Source organism: Phaethon aethereus (genome assembly GCF_964289735.1).
Source record: "Phaethon aethereus genome assembly, chromosome: 8".
NCBI classification, from domain to species: domain Eukaryota; kingdom Metazoa; phylum Chordata; class Aves; order Phaethontiformes; family Phaethontidae; genus Phaethon; species Phaethon aethereus.
This window is the reverse complement of record NC_138584.1, coordinates 3,702,431-3,722,322: the sequence shown is the minus strand read 5'-3', so window position 1 is coordinate 3,722,322 and position 19,892 is coordinate 3,702,431. Positions and strand designations below refer to the sequence as shown.

The 19,892-nt window shown below is 40.5% G+C and overlaps 1 protein-coding gene across 2 annotated transcripts in view; it reads left to right on the top strand.

Annotated features, from left to right (window-relative positions):
* Positions 1-19,892, top strand: part of RGL1 (ral guanine nucleotide dissociation stimulator like 1) — a gene marked incomplete at its 5' end in the record, with an annotated part of 79,503 nt that overhangs the window by 18,996 nt on the left and 40,615 nt on the right. For both annotated transcript variants that reach the window (XM_082002902.1, XM_082002901.1), the window contains one exon: positions 10,089-10,297. In XM_082002902.1, coding sequence (XP_081859028.1) covers positions 10,089-10,297 — 209 coding nt within the window. The remainder of the gene's footprint in view (positions 1-10,088; positions 10,298-19,892) is intronic.

Genomic DNA, 19,892 nt, shown 5'->3' with positions numbered 1-19,892 from the left:
TGCGAAAGCTAAGGCCATGTGAAAGTCCTTTCTGTTGAACACTGGTATCTCAACCCTATATTAAGATCTAGACTGACTGGTGTTGTGTGACACTGGCAGGTGAGTCCTCCAAAGACGGTAACATGGGTGGGGAGGAGCTGGGGAGAAGTTTGCATTTCAGCAAGGGGCGGTTTGTCTTCAAGCTCCCAGTAGATCTTATGGAGAACTGAGCTGGCATCTGGCCTTTTGAGCTGAATGCATGGATTTGTCTTGTTTTCAGTTGCCATTCCTACCTTCCACCGTCTGCTTGTTGCAACAAGTTAGTAGTCTTCCACATCTGTTATGTGAACTCAGTGTAGAAATTGTACTGCTTGGTTTTATAGAGTGCCTATCATCTGTGGACTACAAAGTACTTTATGGAGGAGGTCAGTGTTAATCTGCCCTTCCATAGCTGGAGAAACAGAGGCATACAGAGGTCTTGCATATGGCCCTACCCAGGGCTAATATTGCCATGGCTTGACTTTCCAGAGTGCTAAGACTCTCTTGAGCCACCTTGGAGGACCTCTTCTTCCTGCAAGACTGCCGTCTGAAGAGCCAAACTCCCTACCATCTTCAGTTAACAGATGTTCTGCTTTGGGCAGCTAAAATTTTTGACAATAATTAAAATCTGTGAGCAGAGAAAATAGTTGCACTTCTTGCCAAGGGTGGCTAGTTCTGGCTAAACTTAATGGTGGACAAACACATATTTGGCTTGTAATCTGATTTGTCTAATGTTTTATAGATATGGATGATATTAACTTCTGGGGTGGTGAACGGTAGAAACATCCTGCTTCATTATGCGGTGTTTTCAGATAATCATAACTGAGGCTTGCATTCTGTATGTAAATATAATATTTGCTGTGGTGTGAGCTTGAACCTCTAAGTACTCCTCAGGTGGAAGGCACAGCACACCTATCGTCATAACCTATAGTCAAGATTACTGAAAGCTGTTTCAGAGTCAAGTGAATATTTGAGCTGTCTGCCACCTTTTGTACTAGCTTTCCCTGCCCAACACCCCTTCCTTTCTCCTTTATGCTTCCCAGGAAGGAACTCAGCCTGGGAACTGTACGTGGGCTTTGGCACCTACGAATTTCTAGGACAGCCTGGAAGCAGTGAGAGTGTGGGGAGGGAGGAAGAGAAGTTAAGACAAGGGTTGTTAGCAGAAATAGTAATTACTATTTACTGTTTCTGGGGCACAGGGGAACACCCCAGCTGCCTACTTCCCTCTCTCAGGGAACCTCTATAATCCATACCTGTAAAAGCTTTTATTAGTTTTGACAGTTAATCACTGACTTTCATGCAAGTACGGAGACTCTATGCACCTCACGGAAACACCATGTAACATTTCCTCCACCTCCAGAAGTCAAAATATTTTACAAAATGGGCTGATTTTACTGCCAAAATGGGCAATAAAACCCGTTTCCTTTCCTTCATTCTGGTGCCTTACTCACTTAGCTGTCTATTATTTTGAGTATTTATTTACTGCTCAGGTAGGTGATTGGACATTTTGGTGTTCCTATGCCTTGAAGAGAGGAGGATGCTGAGTTTTACAGAAGTAATTCTCCTCTAACACAGAAGTGTTTTGGAAAGATATCAAATATAGGACATGTTTGTTTGCTGGGTTAGAAGAGTATTTCTAGTAAATGTCATTTGATGACAGCTATTCCTCAAACAATTTAAGATGCACGTGACTAGACTCATACCTGACTTACTGGTTTCTTTTTCTTGCTTTTCTATTTTAAATTAGGAACTTCCTAAGCATCAATGTCCAGTCAAAACCACCATAAGGAATATTTATACATACTGACATATTATGAAAATAATATGTCCCTGGCATGCTTATGAGAGAACAAGATTGTGGTGAACTGCAGAACCGTGAAATGCGTCAAAAATGGAAAGGGTTTAAGTAGTGTTGTAAAGGGTTTAAGTAAGATGTTTCAGGTTCAGTTAAGTCAATGAAGACTGTATGTCAGATAAGAGAAGAGGGTGGGAGGGCTTGTCTTGATTTTTTTTTTTTTTTAAAGTCTTTCTAGAAAGGTAGGCGAGAGTCAGAATGAGAAGGAAATTTTTGTAGGTAGGAAGCAGTGAGAAGGCAAGTGCATAAATCATACAAGATAGCTAGAGATGAAGATTTGGGGCCAAGCTGTTTGGCCAATTTTTAGTCTCTTTGAAAAGCTTGTATGCTGCATAGAGAATCTCTTGGAGGAGTTGATTCTCACTGAATAATACAACTACATTCCTTTGTAAAGATGCTTCCTAGAAGTGGGCCAAATTCAGAGGAGGAATTTATATGTTCACATGGCTAAATAAGTTCCACGGTTTATAAGAGTTGGACAGTGCCATTTTAATGTAGACTTTTTGAAGATTCAATTTCTTAACACACTTGCTTAAACTCCTTTAGATGCATGCAGCGAGAGGTGATGTGTAAATTAGGCTTTACTCTTGCTTTGATTCATTTAGAGCTAGTCCCACCATAATCCACTGATATCCAAATGAGTCTAAATTTGCATAACTTCAGAAGGTGTGAGAATGCACAGCTCGGCGCCATGGTGTGCATGTTGTTTCTTATTTTCTTCAGAGTGGTTTTAAGTAGCTGCAAGGTGCCTGGGCAAAAGGGTTCTAACTGAGCAACAGCATTTGTGTAAGAGGCTTTTTTTTTTTTTTTCTTTTCTTCAACCTCTAAATCTGACCCACAGCTTTTGTTAGTGTTTGCCAGCTCTTCAGACTGATACCAGCCAGGCTGTGAGCTCTAAGGATACAAGAAAATGAGAATGCCTTTTGTATAATGATCATGGAATTAATTGGTCCTGGAAACTCTGGGTTGCTGCCAAGAAAGGTTATTTATGTGGTAAGAAAGGAAAGGGAAAGGGTGGAGCTTTGGAAATCCAGGAATACCCTGAACTGTCAGATCATAGGAAAGAGCCAATAAAGTTATTTTGGCTTCTGAGTTTGGGGCAGTCAACATGCAGAATTCTGATTTTCAGCAGCATCCAAAATGAGGGAACAGGAGTTAGTGAAGTGGAGGGAGCTCTGTGGAGAGCTCTGTATTCGTTTTATTTCCAAGTGCGCTGTACAATAAAAGCAGTGGCCTTGCAAAGGCGAGCATCTACGCTGCCTGGAGTCACAGGCTGGAAGAGTTCTGGCTGCCCAAATCCTGCGTTTCAAGCCACTGTTTCCTAGAGTGGAAATTCTGCTTCTAATTCAGGGTCTTATCTCATGCAAGCTGTTTTCCAGGCTGACAGTTCTGCAGAGCGAAGGACAAGGACAGCGAGGAGAGTGGTGGGATGCAAGGCTCCTAAACACTGCCAGCGCTGCAGAACTGATTGCAAGAGGCAGTATGGATGTGTACGCCCGGGGGCCTGCCCTAAAGACACTTCAAATACTTGTGACTTATTTGATAAGCTTAACCTGGTCACTGCTCTTTCTAATGTGCACTATTACGTGGTATTGCTAGTGCACAAAATTACCGCTTTTTACTGGGTTGATTTTTTTTTTAAATTTAATTAACAGTCATGTGGTGTGGATGGGGGGAGTAAGCACAACGTGTGCAAGTTTGAGTCAGTTCAGCATGATTGTCAGCTGCTGTGGGTTTTATCTGACAATATATGTACGGGACAATCTTGCTTTCTTCCTTTTAAGGGGAGCAGGTGCGATCTCAGGTTCATTAAGGTTCATTAAGATCTTTGTTGGAAGGAAATGTTATGTCAAATATGTTGTTAATATCTTTGCGGTTATTCTTTACAAAAATACTTGACTAACATGAGTTAGGAGTCTTATGTAGCATCTTGAAGACATATTATTAAGTTGTGTGTGTTTTTGCCATGGAATCTGGTGGTTCTTCAAATAACTTTTCTGTTTCATCTGTCTTGCTACTTTCTTTAAGTAATGTGTGACTGCACATTAAATGAAGGATACTTTAGGTTTTTCTTCTCTCAGACTGATGTTATGGATGCTTGTATTTCTGGAACTGTTGAAGCTAAATCATTCCATGATTTGGTGTGGGGTTTTTTGCCTCTTTCCTCCCTTACCCCCCCAAGGATGAATGTAGATATTAAAGACTTATGCTGGAGAGCCTGTGTGTAAGAAAGCAATATCAAAAAAATAAGGGCAAAATCACAAAAATCATCTTATTCCTACTTTCAGCAGGTTAAAGCTGATTCACGTTTTGGCAAGCAGTGAAATGAAACAGTCATTCTTGATTAGATTGCCTTCTTTTTAGTTAATTTAGAAGTTACTGCACTTCAGGCAGTTTTATTCCAGCATAGGGTGTCTGTCCAGTAGGTTAATAAAAGTAGGTAGAGTGGAAAACTCCCCATCTGGAAAAGCTGTAGGTTTCAAGAAAAGTCAAAAGCATTTAAAAATCTGTCAAAATCAGTAAAAATGGAGTTTGAGAGACACTAGTTAGTTAGGTGCTCTTGAAAACAATTTTGCATAATTTCTAAATAAAACAAGTGTTTAGTAAAGTGGTAATATTTTAAATTACTAAGCCTGAAGAATATTTGATATCTCATTTACTTATTGTTCATCACAGTTGTTTTCTTTTGGTATTTTTCCCAATCTGCCCAATGAAAAACAATTACATTCATTTCATTCCACAATTCTCGCTTTCAGAATCTCAACAGATAAGATTTGCATTGGAAAAAAAAATGCAGACCAGTGTTTTTTGGGGTAAACGTGGTTGTTTCTGGTGATAGTTCTGAAATAATGACTACAATTCTGTATGTCGTTATTTGGGTAGCAGCGTATTCTCGTACTTTTCAGAATTTGAACTATTGGACTACCTTGAGTCTCTACTCCCTTTTGCTAGGATGTGTCATTAATTTAGGAGATGGAGTTTATAACTGATTTATAATTCCATTGAAGGTCAACAGGTAGCATCAGTACCTTTGGCCCAGGAGGCTGTGGGACCCCCATCTGTATTTTGGCTGCCAAACTGAGTGAAATACCGGGCGACTTTGGGGCACGCGGAGGTTTCGCTTTATTTTCCCGTCATCGGTAGGCAAAATGGCAAGACATGAGCTCTTGCAGAGAAGGACTGATAGGAAGTAGAGATTGAGGTATCGAAGGTTGCATGTGGTGTCTCACCAGATCCATAAAGAAGAGTGGCTTTTACCCGTGTAGTAACAAGCTATGCTGGTCCCAGGCTGCTTGTAACTTAGGACCTGCTTACTCAAGCCCTGTACCGGTGGCTGTAGCAGAGAGAAGACATGTCTTGGACGTTATGCTGCAACTCGTATCTTTTCCTCATCCTGCAACTGTGCGTGTGGCTATCTTGCGCTTTCACAGGGCCTCGGCGAGCCAGTGAGTTTGTGTGTGGGTCCAGGAGCCAGCCTGTACAGGGCAAGGTCAGGACTGTAATTGTAACCAGCTTGGAACTGAACTATAGCCCCTTCAGTACTGGGCATCTGCAGCTGGTTTTGGAGTTGGCTTGTGTTTGAAGGAACATTTTAGCCTGAATGCTTCTTAGTCTGCATGGAACTCTCCCGTTCCATGCAGAGCTGTGTACGTGGGTAATGTTTTGCACTGTATAGCTGTAAGATGATCGCCTTAAAAGAGAGTGGGCCCCTCTGAAGGTACAGCATTGCAGAGGATTAGTAAAGGTGTTAAAATTACACTAGATCAGTACCTGCACAGCCTAAAAAAATAAGGACTTGCAAGACTATACCTCAGTTCAATTTTTACATATTTGCTTTCGAAAGATGCCGTCTCTGGTAGAACCTATTTTCTCATCAGTTAAACTTGCAGGTTATCAAGGCCACAATCCATCGTCTGAAAAATCAAAGTGAGACAGTTTAAAAACCATGAAATAAATCAGACTATAAAATGCCTTTTATATTTGTTTATTTTTAGCCTTGTAGAGGACCAAGAAAATCCTACTGAGGCTCGAGATGTTGGGGTCTGGCACCTTTGTTAGGCTGCTGGAGCTGTTGTTGGAGATGACAAATGGAAGGAGCTGTAGAGTCTTTTTGTTATTTTGATGCACAAAACAGTGCAAAACATCCGGTGGCTTTAATTGGTACCACATAACGGTGATCACTGTGTGTCCCTGTCAAAACTTTAGGAACATCTTTTAATAGCAGTAGATACAGTATTCCTCTGAGCAGACAACACAAAAGCAAACATGCGATCTCTTTTGCCTTTGGGTAGCCTGGTTATGTCAGTGAAGAGATGGCCTCTTGATTAAATCCAGACGGAGCAGCTTCCTGTTAGCATGCTAACTCAGCCCACAATGGCTTATTCTGAGAGTCTGTTATTGAGCTCCTCTGCCAAGTCCTTTTTCCTTTTAAACTTACAGGCAGAATTGCTAGAATAATACAAATACAAACAATCCCTGAAAGTCTCTTAAAATTATTTCGAGCAGTTTAATGTTTTGCTGACAAACTCCGTTTTAGATTTACAGGGGTTTGGGTTGGGATTTTTTTGCCCCTTTTTTTTTTTTTTTTAACATTCTCCCAACATGATGTCTTGGGGAAGTTGCAGTGTTGCAATTAACGGAAAATTTTGTGCATGTATCAATCTTGGAAGCAGATTTTGCCCTTGTCTGGTACAGTGTCACATCAGCGAATGAGAGGTTTTTACACACGCTGAGTAGAATATGGCTGTAAGTGAATACATCGCGAGTGGGGCAATCTGCTGGATAGAAAATTAATAGTTAAATATAATGGTGCAGACTTTCTTCCCTGTTTGAAAGTGGCTGTATTGTGTAACTAGTTATTTTCAAAAGTATGTTTTAACTGTAAGATGAAAAGTCAGCAAGAAAATTCAATTTTTTTTTTTTTTTTTCCGAGCAAGTTTTGCTTAGGGAAAATTTGAATGGAGGAGATAGATAGTAGTAGTAACAACACAGCATTTTAAGGTTTCTGTAATGGTGGTGTCATATAATTCCAGATACACCTTTAAGTCAGATATATAACAAAACATACACCCTTAAAACAGCTGTAGATCCGTGGAACAAAATTTTGCAAGTTATTCTGATGTAATCTCATTAATTTCCTGTGGGGTTGCAGCGGGGTAACAGTGGGGTTTGGGGCAGTGGTACTGTGCATCGCCTTGTCTATTTATAAAAAGCATTAATGGGCTTATGACACGAGATCAAGTCACCCACTCTGTAATCTCAGAGTGTTTGACCAGACGTAAACCTATGGTGCTTCCAGAAATTATCTTGCAGCTTGCGCCCAAGCTTTTTTTTCCCCCGCTGTGTCAGCCCGCGTGTTCCTGCAGCGGTGGGGTGAAGGTTGGGCAACTTGTCTGGGTTAACCTTGACCCCACCGCGTGAAGTGAAGAGCTCGGCGCTGGCTGGACCGCTTCGAGCCCCGTTTACTGTAGCAGGTGGGCACAAGAGGGCCTCTGGGAACGGTTTCTTTCAGCGGCTTAAACTCAATATGAAATGGTGCCATTTTGCAGTTGAGATGTGGCTGCGAGTTTCATAGGACCTCTGCTTACCTGCTGTGTCTATACTCTTTACAGCCTGTTGGCAGGCCCTTGTGTCTTGATCCTACAAGGTGCTCCTGGCTCTTCCAGGGCTTCCTACAGACACAGAGGAACTTTTCTGCCAAAAAAACTGTGCCTGGGCCCACTTCTTGTTAGAAAGTCCGGGACATTGTGGGGTGCTGCTATTATTCCTATTTTTTCCTTTCCCGGTCTAGTCTGTCATGTGTTTTGTTTGTTTGTTTGTTTTAAATACAGACAGCAGGTTGTATTTTAATGTAACAACAAGAGTTTGTTGGACCTTGCTAAGCTGTGAAATGAGATGTCCTCATGCAAGAGAGGCAGAGTTTTAGAATAATATTAAAGGCATCTATGTTGTTTAAACCAAAAAGGGATATCTATTAAATAATTCAAAAGCAATGGGAGGTTAGTGATGTAAATAGGAAGTAGGTGGGTTAGTAGATTCCTAATTATTTTATGAATAGATGAATTTTTTTGTGTTTTGTTAGTATACCAAGCCAGAATCAGTAGTGACCGTAAGTCATTCACATGCTGTCTTCATGTCCCAAGGCTAGTAGCCAGGTGTTGTGTTAGTGTTGGGATACTGTTAGCATTGCTGTTTCTAACTCATACCTTAGTAGACAGTTTCTGGAACAAAACTTGCTGGTCAAACTGGCCATGTGTCTGAACTTCATATTCAGTCCTGGTGGTGTTTCATCAAGGATGAGTTTGAGATGTCTTGTCAAGGAACCATGGAGAAACCCAAAATACGGATTGTATTGTTATTTGGGGGAGTTTCTCAATCTGTATAAATAGTGACTCACTATTCCAAACCGAGAAGAGCTGTTTAATTATCACGTATTACTGTAAGGCTGGGAAATCTACCTAATGATATACTGTTACTGTCTGGTATGGTGATACAGCAGAAGCTGTTACCCAGGAGGGGAAGGTTGTGATTTGGAAGAGAACCACCACAGCAGTCCCAGTTGAAATCTTGCCATGGGTGTGTGGGTAGGGAAGAAATCTGCAGTGGAATAATGCTACAGTGAGAATGGATTGAACTCCAGAGCTTTTACCCTGAGATTGCAGGAGAATTGATGTAAAGACTAAGCTAGACTGTTGTGTGTTCGTGCCCAGTACAAGTTTATATCCTGTAGTATTTTTCTACTGATATATTTAACCTAAACTAAAAAGATTTAAGATTTTTTTTTTTTTCCCCACAGTCTTGAAATATTTTGTGATGGCCTGATCTTTCCTTTGTATAATGCCATTAATCCAAGCTAGGTACAAGGCTTGCCTTAAAATACTTTCTAAACTCCATAAATGTGAATAAAAGTAAATCTATACTTCAAAAAGATATTTCATTCATTCAGACGACCTTCCAATAGTTTATTTACATAAATCATAGTGAAGTCTGGGGATTTTTGACAGGGTTTTTCTTTTCACTCATGGTTGCAGACACTTGAACGGGCTCCAGCCATTTTTTTTCCTCAAGGAAAATGACTTTTTTGTTGCTGGAGTTTTATTAGTGCTGGTGATACATGATTATCGTGATTAAATAGTGACTATGCATGTCATGTAATTGCGATCAAGGTAAAAGAGCAGGTGCATTATAGCACATTTTCCTTAAACTGAGGGTGCTGTACATCAGTCGGTTCGGTCCCCGTTAAACAGCAGCAGCAGAAGGGGTCTGTATGCTTCCCCGTGCTGCCTCTGTAGAGTTTAGCCTTTCTTATGTTAATGGTCTGAATGTTCCTTCCCAGAGACAGCCAACTCAAAAGGTAGAGAGAAATTTTCTGTATTTTCATCATCTTTTGGTGATGTTTTTTATTTATAAGCCCATTTTTAAAGCTTTTTATCACACAATACTTAACAAAATAAGTATTTAAACTAGTCACAAAAATAATGTTCTGAACTGTCCTCTAAATAGTGGCAGACTTCAAGGGAATATTTCTAGTTATTTCAGACTTGAAGCAGGCTGTAAACATTAAAAACCAATGCTGTTTAAAAACACACACACATCCCCAACACCAAACCCTAGGTTTGTTGACTAATATTGTGCCAAACGGAAACTGTAAGAGAAAACAGACATGTTATAATGGCATGTTTGCAAGATGACTTTTACACCCTCCTTGCAAAAGTATCATGAAATGTTTCGCATCCAAATGTGTCCATGACCTTGGGTTCTGTGTGGCGACCCAAAGTTGGCATTTTCAGCAAGGGAATCGCAAGTGCTAATGCTAAAGTTGTGGTCAGTTTTCATGTTTATTCAGAAGTTAAGTGAGACACTGAATTACCACTATTGTTCCCTCCAGTAACGTTATTCTTTGTGGGATAATGGCTTTTCTTTGTGGGATAATAAGGTATGATGGGATCATAAGATAACTTGATAGCAGTCAGATTATAAAATATTTTGTGGAGCGTGTCAGAAAAAAATCTTAAAGATAAACTTAAGAAAAACCTCCTTTATTTGATGCAGCATTTGGTGTTTGGAGAGCTAAGAGTGACAAAATCATTTAGTAACTAAAGATGGACTATTCCTGTGAAAAGATGGAATTTAATCTGTGTTTCATTGTGAAAGCTGTGGCAGGGATCTGGCTCCTGTCTGATTTTTGTGCTTTGTTTTTGTCCCAACTTTGTAGGCTGAAGGGGACCAGTTACCTCCAGAACATACTGTCAGCCAGTACGAAACATGCAAGATCAGGACAATAAAAGCTGGAACTTTGGAGAAACTTGTGGAGAACCTTCTGACAGCTTTTGGGGATAATGATTTTACCTACATCAGTATCTTTCTCTCAACATACAGGGCCTTTACTTCTACTAAGGAAGTGCTGGAACTTCTCCTTGACAGGTAAGAGCCAGTATATCATGGAAACTGAGCCGTTGTTTACATGATAGGGGGATGTTGTCAGGAATTTTTTCCATTACTTTTACTGGACATGGACTTAACAACCTGATGGGCAGATGTCAAGAATACTGCAAAATTCAGAATTTCATCATAAACGTAGAATGTGTAAATGCATGTTGTCCACAATCCAACTCTTATAAAAGCATAGTCACCAGGTAGGGAAAGTGTGCCATGTCTGACCAAAGGAACCAAACTGGGATGGACACAGGAAAATTCATATAGCTTTCCCCCTGCAAAAAAAAAACAAACCAGAATGCCTGGGCTGCAAAGACATACCCAGAATAGACTCCTATGTTTTGCTGCATACTGATATTTTCAGACCTAACTCTCCTGTTTGGGGGCTGCTGATTTGAAACAGGGATTGTACAAACATAAGAAAGAATTAACTTCTATTACTTCACATGAACACAGGTCATAAATTTTTGCAGACAGCACAAGAACCGCTTAATGTTATAAGAATAGCTTTTATGGCAAGACTGTTAAATCATGTCTGCTATATCTGTGTAAATGCTTAGAACACGCAACATTAGTTTTCTCACCCTAAATTCTAACTGAGACATGACTGGGTCAGAGGTGATCTTATTTTGGGAGTGTCATATTTATTGCATTTTCAGAATCAAGCAATGTGCAGAAACAGTTATTCTGGCATATAGTAATTAGAACAGAGTAGCATAAGAACTCCTGGGTTTTAATTTTGGCTTTCCCACTAGGTAGATAAGGAACAAGGCATGGATAAGTTATCTGTGCTTTTCTGTTGTATCTGAGGAGGAGTATAATACTACTTGCTTTGTGGGAATGTTACGTGGCTCAATTAATAACGATGTTGAAATGCCTAGCTGCCAGGCCTGCTGTGATTGTAATAATAGCTGTGGTTGCTCAAGTGCAGTGACTTCACAGCCAGGTAAGAAGTCAGATGAGGAAAGAGCAGCCATCCTGGGGAGCAGACCAATTCTGACGTGGGACATGAGGAGCAACAAAAATTGACAGTGCATGTATACGAGAATATAAAAATGTTGAGGAATTCCTTCTTTTGAATAGATAATTCTTTCTATACCCTCGGCTTTGGATTCTGTGTTTTGGACATACATATCTTTGAAGAATAAAATATGAAAGGACACCAAGTTGGTGTAGATTATAGTAACTTTAAAGAGGAGCTGACTTACCAAGTGACAGTGTGTCATGAGAATCTCTTGCTTTCTAAGCATGTAAATTGCCAGAGTGCCACGCATTTATAGGAGAAACCAATAGCTGTATGCATATACATTGTCATTTTCAGCCAATAATGCTTCATGTATGTTTTATTTTACTTTTATAAAGATACATTTTTAACAGAAGAAGTTAGAATAAATAAAATAGTAGCCAGACTGCTCTTTCAAGGTTCCTACGTACTGATTGATCTGTATCTGGGGAAATTTTCTTTCTGTAATCAATGAGGACTTGTGTGTGGCTCAAATAATGCGAATCAGTCAGTCAAAGGTGGCTCTAAACCCCATGATACACAGCTCGCTTTTTGATTAAAGGCTCTTAGGTTGTCTTAAGACAACTTATGTTGTCTTAAAGAACATTCATATATCCTGTTTAAATGCCCAGAAAGCATCTTTATGTGTGTTCCCCACCCAGTTCAACATAGTTTTTATTTTTAGTAGTTTCCATTCTTATTTCTCTCTTACTGAGGTACTTCAGTAATGCAAATAAATGTCCCACCTGAGACTGTGACCTCATTTTACAAATCACTGTACAAACATGCCTAGAATTGTTTGCAACAGTCCCTACCCTGAAGACCCTCTACTGTCAAGGGATGATAAAGAAAAACAGTGAGAATAATAGACTATGATGCAGATACTTAGGAGTAGTGTTGTTTTTTGCTGTCCTCAGGAGACAGAAGACTGTTGTGCAAAAAGCAAGTCATTTATTGTGCTTATTTAACTTGTATAATTGTAAAAGATCCTGTGTATCTGACAAGCAAGTTTAGAATCTACTGTCAAATCTGTTAAGCTGGGTGATCACCACAGGGACGTTTTGCAGGAAAAGTTCTTGGTGCTGGGAGGCTGCCTTGGGTTCTTGGTGGTGAGCTGGCTTTGGTTGGTGCAAAGCTCCCAGGCAAGACAAGGAAAGGGCTCTTGTAGCTGTTGGGTGCTTTCATCCTCTTGCGTGCTGCTGTGCAGAGGACTTTGTGTGTATAACTCTTGTATGGGACAGGCGATCATTTCATGTGCAAGTGTGTGGATCCTTTCCTCTTGGTCACCTCACCTATCTGGAATCAATGGGTGCTCCAGGTTGTTCTGCCCAAGAAGCCAAGCTGTGGGTGCTGCTGGAGGTCTGGATGAACTGAGGCATGGGAAGGCATGCTCAGCTGCGGTGTCCCTGCTCATGCTTTTCCCCCTTTGCCGCTTCCTAGGGGATATCACTCTCCAGAATTGTCAATTCAGCCCTTCGATGACTACTGAAATAACTAAATCTCTTTGTAGTTGAGGATTGAAGCATTTTAAACTTGGGGCTGGGGCCAAAGGGATAATCTGTTGAAACAGCAGTCCATCCTACCGTCAATTAGCCTTGTTATGGTTCTGATTGTTTTGTGGTGTTTCATCACTAACCATTAAAAGATTCAAACTCTGTTAGGCTGCACTGTTATAAGGATGATGAAAAAGTCTTTTGGGAATCTTGCTTTTGCACTGAAGTTTGTAGAGTCCTCTAGATAAATGGTTCTGTTTTCTTTCCATATTTTCCCCTAGTGAAAAGAATCATAGCAACCTAGAAATAGAAACGTACAAAATTAGTGAAGCATTGAAGTTATAACATCAGATGCTCAAAGATCAAGAATTTGAGAGGGGGCAAAACTCAACATCCTTTTGAAGTTCATCATGGGCTTTAGTTTCTGCTTCTGTATTGTTTTCTTTAATGTATATATTAATGATAGGATTTTAAAAACAGCCTGAAGAAAGTAATTACTCATTCTCTCAGAATCATTGGTCATGAGACACCTAAACTGTCTGGGCTCCTGTGAAAATGCCAGCTCCATGCAGTAAAGGTTTCTGTAAATTGTACAGCTGGTGCAATTTAGCTCAGTTAACTCCGCAATTAAGTTCTTAATATTTTCATATCTGGGAATTACATCTGTAATATTACAACTAGATTGCAGCACAAAAGTGGCAAGTCTGACTCATGAGTCTTTCTTACATTTTCTCAGGAGTGTATCAGAGGAGAGAAAAGCAGCCTTGATTGGAATAAAAATCAAGCAGACAGGACTAACTCAGCTTTGAAATGTGTGCATAGCCAGTTTATAGTGGATTTCATTTGAGCATTCAAGCAGGAATGAACAGGGAAATAGGTGTCCTCTTCTAAAGATGATGTGTTTGTTATTCACTGCGTTGCTGGCTGCTGTTGAGGGGAAGGATCTTGGGCCAGACTCATGCGCTGCTGTGTCCTTGTGGTCTGGAAGAGAACAAGTTCTTGTCCCGTTGGTTTTTAGTAATGTGCTGGCTTGGTAGAAGCCCTGCTTTAAGGAGGGACATCCTCTTATGGCTAGCTTTGAGGGTAGGAAAGGAGAATAAGGTTTAGATACTGCAGTTTTGCTTCAAACAAATAGCCTAAATGATATTTATAGCAATGTCTCAGGTAAGTTTGGGTAGTCAGGTTGTTTAAAGCAGCAGCAAGTCAGGAGCATACATGACTCTCAGGAAGTTGCCCCTGCCTCTGACGCTGCTTTAAAAAGATGAACATGTCAGAAGAGGGCAAGAAAGCACAGGGGAAAAGACTCCATAGAACAGAACTTTCTTTTCTGAGCCCAGTTCTGATCTCACTGGTTTGTGTACCTCGGAGCAAGTTATAACGTCTCCTTCAGAGGAAGGGCACGTACGCTGCCTGACCTTGTCGACATTTTCCCCAGGCTTTTCTAATAAATGATAGAATCCACAGGAAATCCTAGGAGGTCACCACTTCCTTCCCCTCTCACAAATCTTAGGAGTGTAGTGTTTAAGAATCCATGGATGTTTCTCTTGGCTTTTTGAATATCACGGATAATCTAGAATTTTATGGCTTGGGACAAAATATAGATGAAATTTAAGCTATAAAAGTTAGAATGATTTACATGCGGCTGTGGAATATGTACTCGTGAAGAAAAGCAGACATTATAAGGCAAAATAAGAGGCAAGTGGATACTAATTGAATTTAACCAGCTTAGTTTTCATCTCTCCGTTAGCGTAGAATAAGTAGCAAAGAGCCTGCATTTTTGCAACTTTCTTGTTAGTGATACTTGTTAATAATAACAGTACAGAGACTACAGTGGGTGTGGGTACATGATCTGTGTTTTATAACTACTTGTATTTTGTTTTCCAGTGAAGTAAAAAAAAAAAGTAATGAAAAGGGCAATCTGTTAAAAACGCAAGTAAGATTTTGGCATCAGTTGTCAACTTTAGTTTCATGTGAAGAGCTTGTGTCCTGTTTCTTATTCTTGGTGATAGGGCAGGATTGTGGAGTAAGGGAACAGTTGTGAATGGCACCACTGAGCTCTTGTTGGTTGGTCCAAGGGAGAACAGTGACGTGGCCCGATCAAAACAGGCCCGTCCATCTTTTTACAGGGGAGCAGCTCCTTGACATAGAGTAGGAAGGAACAGCATCTGCCAGTTGTAGGACGCATTTTTTTGTGTCCCAGTTGTAGGACACAAACTTCCTCCAAAATATATATGTGTGGAAGCTGGGTTGCCCTCAATTCCAGTGCATTCAGTTTCTGTTGGATTTGCTGTGGATACACCACTCAGAATGCTGCAGAATTGTCTGATGTATGCGTTAGACACGAATTCAGATCAGACCAAGAGAGTCCTGCGACTCTTGGGAAAGTGTTCCTTGAAATCTGGACGTATTGTACCCTAAGTGTGGCAGGGATGACTGTTGGTCATTTGATGAGGTCTGCAGAGGATCCTGTTCAAGCAAGTGCAAGCTTTGGGAATTTGGGGCATGAAACAATTATTCTGTCAAAAAAAGGGGAGATGCTTTCCCCTGAGTGACAGAGGCAAATAAAAAAGCAGATGCTGTACTTAAAAGAAACTGAAGTGTTAGGGCAGGAAAAAAAAAAAGGAGCTTTTTATAGGTGTGACTAATTCAGAATAACGAGTGTTTTTGTTAAATTGGTTCTCATTGCGGTGAGGTTTTGTGAAATCTTCTCGGCAAAAATCTTTCTCCTCAACTTGGGCCTTACTCTGTTAAGCTGTGGTCTGCCCTGCGAGCGTGTGAGGCTCTGCTGCCATCGGTAGCTCCTAAGAGGTGTTGCTGAAGGTGGTTTCTGCCCTACTTCATCCAGTGCAGTGAGTGGACTCACACAAAGTATCGAGCAAGGCGTATGAAAAGGTTTAAATTGTTAATGTGCGGTTCAGAATATTTTAAGAGAGATGGAGTTCACCATGTTTCAGTCAGAAAATCCTTACTGGATTTATAGTGCTATGCTACTTAGCGTAATGGACTTTAAATTGGGCCCTTTGATAACTTCTGTTTTTAACACTTCTTGGAGATAGCAAATAAATCTGTTGGAGATTTTTGTGTGTGGGTTGTGTTTTTTGTGTGGTTTTTTTTCTTTCCTCTAGACTTCAAATTAAGCTTTTGCTTTTTATTAAATTTGAAACTGGAGTCCTATTCATTCTTTTGGCTGGGTTCAGCCTATAAAGGTTTTCTTTTAACACAGAATAGAAGTCAAACTAAACAAAATCTTGGGCATAAGCTGGTATGTTGAAAAGTGAGGGGGATGACTTGTATTTTCAAAGCTATTTAAGAGTAATTGGACATCCGCATCCCTCTAGTATTCATGGAAGTTTGGCATCTAAATGCAGCAGACAGCTTTGAAAACTTGCCAAGTCTTTAACACTCTAGGTTCTGATATTTTCTCTTTGTTTGGTAGAAGTGGGTAGGGAGATTTAAAAGGAAAAAAAAAAAAAATCTTGTTGGCATTTTGATGTGAAAACACTCGATGGAAGTTCCTGGAGAGAGGAAAAGGAGAGCACCCTGCCCCTGGGTATGGGAGTACAGCGTGATGCCTCCGCAGAGGTTCTTTGGTATCCCCAGAGTCTCTGGGTGCGCTGTGGAATTAGCAGCTCACAAGTGTGACGGAAGCCAAAGACGTTTTGCTGTCCAGATGAGAGCAGAAGCAGGCCAAGTTCCTCTCTTATGTATTTTAATTTGTCATGGTAATCGTGTTCCTTGCAGCGGCACTTAAAAGCAGGGCCACGCTGTGCTTGGCACAGTCACGTATAAAGTAGCAACCGGTCCCTGTCTCAACGATTTTACAGAGAAGGGACTTGACACTGTGTTTGATGGGAGAGCTAGAGCTGGATAACGACAGCAAATAACAAGTCTTACATTTTCAGTTCATTCCTCCTACTGGAGGATGGCTCGGGAGGGTTAATGGTATTTGGTTCACTGTTACGGCTGCAGCACCTATTCCTTCCTCTGTTGTTTTCCCATATACCAGGTGATTTGTCTACTCAGCTAAAGGAGCTAAATTAGAATGAGCGAAATTCATTTCCATGATTCTATGTGTGTACAATTCAAAACACCTTATGATTCTTGCTGAGTATCTGTGCTTCCACGTTGCTTGTTTGGATGCTTGCAACCCTTATCTAGGGCTTTCTTTGGGGCTTTTGCAGAGAGCCACCTTTCCTTATTATTTCTGAGTTACTCAAAGAATACTTTCCTTCTCTTCTTAACAGAGACGCAGGGGTGCATTGTCTACTCTATTTTTCAGTATTTAAATATTCAGTACTACCCATTACATTCTGGTCTCATTTGCTTAGTCAGTCCCTTTGAGCAGAGTCTATAACTTTCCAAACGCCAAGCAAGGCTGAAAAGTTCTGTGGGTTACAGGATCCTTTTGTTTCTCATGTCTCTTGTTGTATGCAAAGCATTCATACAAGGCTGGGTAGTGAATGGCTCTTTGTCCAGGAGCTGGTGAGAACAGAGCAGTGGAAGTCTGCAGAAACGCTGTTCTTTACATCAGATGTATCGTTAACTCCTCTTAACCCATATTTAATGACCTGTTGTTCACGCAGAGCTCTTGCGTTGAGAGATAGGCAGAGGTTTACATCTGGCAATATAACGAAGTGTTACCTACTTCTCCAGTTTTGTACAGAAAATTGCCTGCTCTTTATTACTCTTTTATGGATTTATATCATAAAAATCAACATGTATCTCTCTAGTGGGATTTAAAAGCAAATTCCTAATGTTCTGCAAATACATATTTTATATTTCATACAATACTAGGACAATGACAGTGTGAGTCATCTCTGCAAATTTTGCTGTAAGAATTAATGGGAAATTTGGAAAAATTAATATACAAATTTGTTATTCAAAACCTGAAGCTTTCTTTGCATATTTCTCCCAGCAGGGGGAAAAATGTCTTTTGTCTATTGGCTAAGATGCATTTTAGTCACCTTACTTAGCAGATGGCAGTGGAGAGTGAAATCCTCTCCCTTTAGCAACAGGACAGGAGCAGCCGTCACAGCGTGTAACGTACATTATATCAGCAGCATGTCTCTATTCTGTCCTGGGCGATCTCCACTGAGAAGGCGTCAGCAGAGTTCGCTAAATATCCCCCTTGTGCTCTTTTTGTATCTTCTTGGGAAGATGGTAGTTACCCAGTGTTACAATATTTGGAAATGCAGGACAATCTACAGGTCTGCAAGAGCAGATACTGAAACCAATAGAGTTAAACCTAATAAAAATAGGTTAAACTTTATACTTCAGCTTAGCAAAGTGTTGGAAGTATTGTTCTTAAGGTTCCTGCGATGTATTCTGTCCTTGCAGTAAAGCAGTGGGAAGTATCTCAAAGAGTTAATTGCATTCACTTTGAATTGCAAACGCTAGTAATGAGCGTTTAGGGTATGACTGAGAGCTGAGAGGCCAGGTAGGATTAAGTGGTGGATTCAGGCATAGCTGAGAGTCGGAAAGAAGGTATCTGTTCAATTTTACAGCTTCAGTAGTGCTGATCCCAATAAAAAAAAGCACAGGCAGGGTGTGAAATTGCTTGGGAGAATATAGGATAAAGCACAGTGGCGACTGATGCAGCAAAAAATTTCAGAACAAGATTGACAACCATTCTTGTACCAAGCAGTGGTTCCTCTGGGAATGCTCTGGTTGTGATTCACTGTGACCACCGAGGGATCAAGGTGTTATTCAGCTTGTTTAGAAGTGGATTCTTACCCCATTGTCAGTTTAGCTAAGTATATTTTTCTTTAGATGTGTGGATTAGCTCTGTGAAATCACAACAGCAAAATGGGTTATCCTGTATGTACTTCTAAGGACCCTTTCTGTTTTAAGTCCTTGAAACCTACTCTCATACTTCTGCTGTCTTACAGGACCAGCAGGACTGTTTCAGGATAACTGAGAAGAATTTGGGCCTTTTAAAACATGTTTGCAAGTTTTCATGCATGTGTTATGCCTTTTTTTTCTGGACAGATAAAATGCTGAGATTTCTGAAGTCTTCACCAATGAAATGGGAACTTAGGTTGAACGAGAGACAGCGTATTGGTCAGAGTATGCTTCTGGGGTCAAGCAGTCATGATTTTGTTCTCAGCTTTGTCACAGATATGCGGTAACAACTGGAGCAAAAAATTTTTTGTTATGTCTAGCTGCAATGTAGTTGGAGATTCAAGATCTGGTTTTAAATGAGCCGTTTCAGATAATGCAAGTGGTCTTAGCGCCGTACTCTCAAGGCTAAGCAAGCCCAAGCTGACCTTACGACTGTGGCCATGCTGCTCCTATCAGAGGGATTACTTGTTTGCCTTTATTAGTTTGGGTTTACTTTGCAGTGCACTGTAATGCATGCAAACTCTCGATCTCTCTCTGCCTCAGCTTCCCCATCCGCGGTGGAATTGTCCAACGTTAAGCCCTTGTCGTTAGATTGTTGAAACTTAAGTTCTTATTTTAAACTATTGCAGAGTTCTGAGATTGTGAGCCATGGTAGGGCAGAACACCAATCTGAGGGTGGTACTAAAACCTGTTATTTACAATCTAGCAGATCTGCTGGTGAGAGTGAGCTTGAATTCAGTTATACTAGTTGACTTTACATACAGATCTGGGATTCTTACATATGAAGCCTTACACTGATACTTTAGAGGAGCATAAAACTACCACCTCTTTTTTTTATCCTTTGAAATGTTTTGGATGAATTTGTTATGGTTCTGATACGAACCTTCTGGACAAAAACCGATGGCCCACTATAATTTCTCTATCTGATGTTACTAGGATGTTGTAGCACAAACATGTAAAGACACACTTGTTCCCCTAACTATTCAGATTTATTGCAGGTGCCTGACACAATTAGTTGAGCACAGAATGTGTAAAATCAGCTTGCCTTGTTCTGGACTGTGAGTAATTGTCTGCCTTCATTAAAGCTGGCTGTAAGGAACTGTGAAATTCTTTATGGAGCTGTGTATCTGAAACAGTAGGCACTCCCTTTGAAATTAAGGGCATAATCCTGCCTTCAAGGCACATGTGCTGCCGATGTAGGTAAGAGATTTTGCTTTGTGCTGTTGGAGTTGTGCCCATGGTTTCC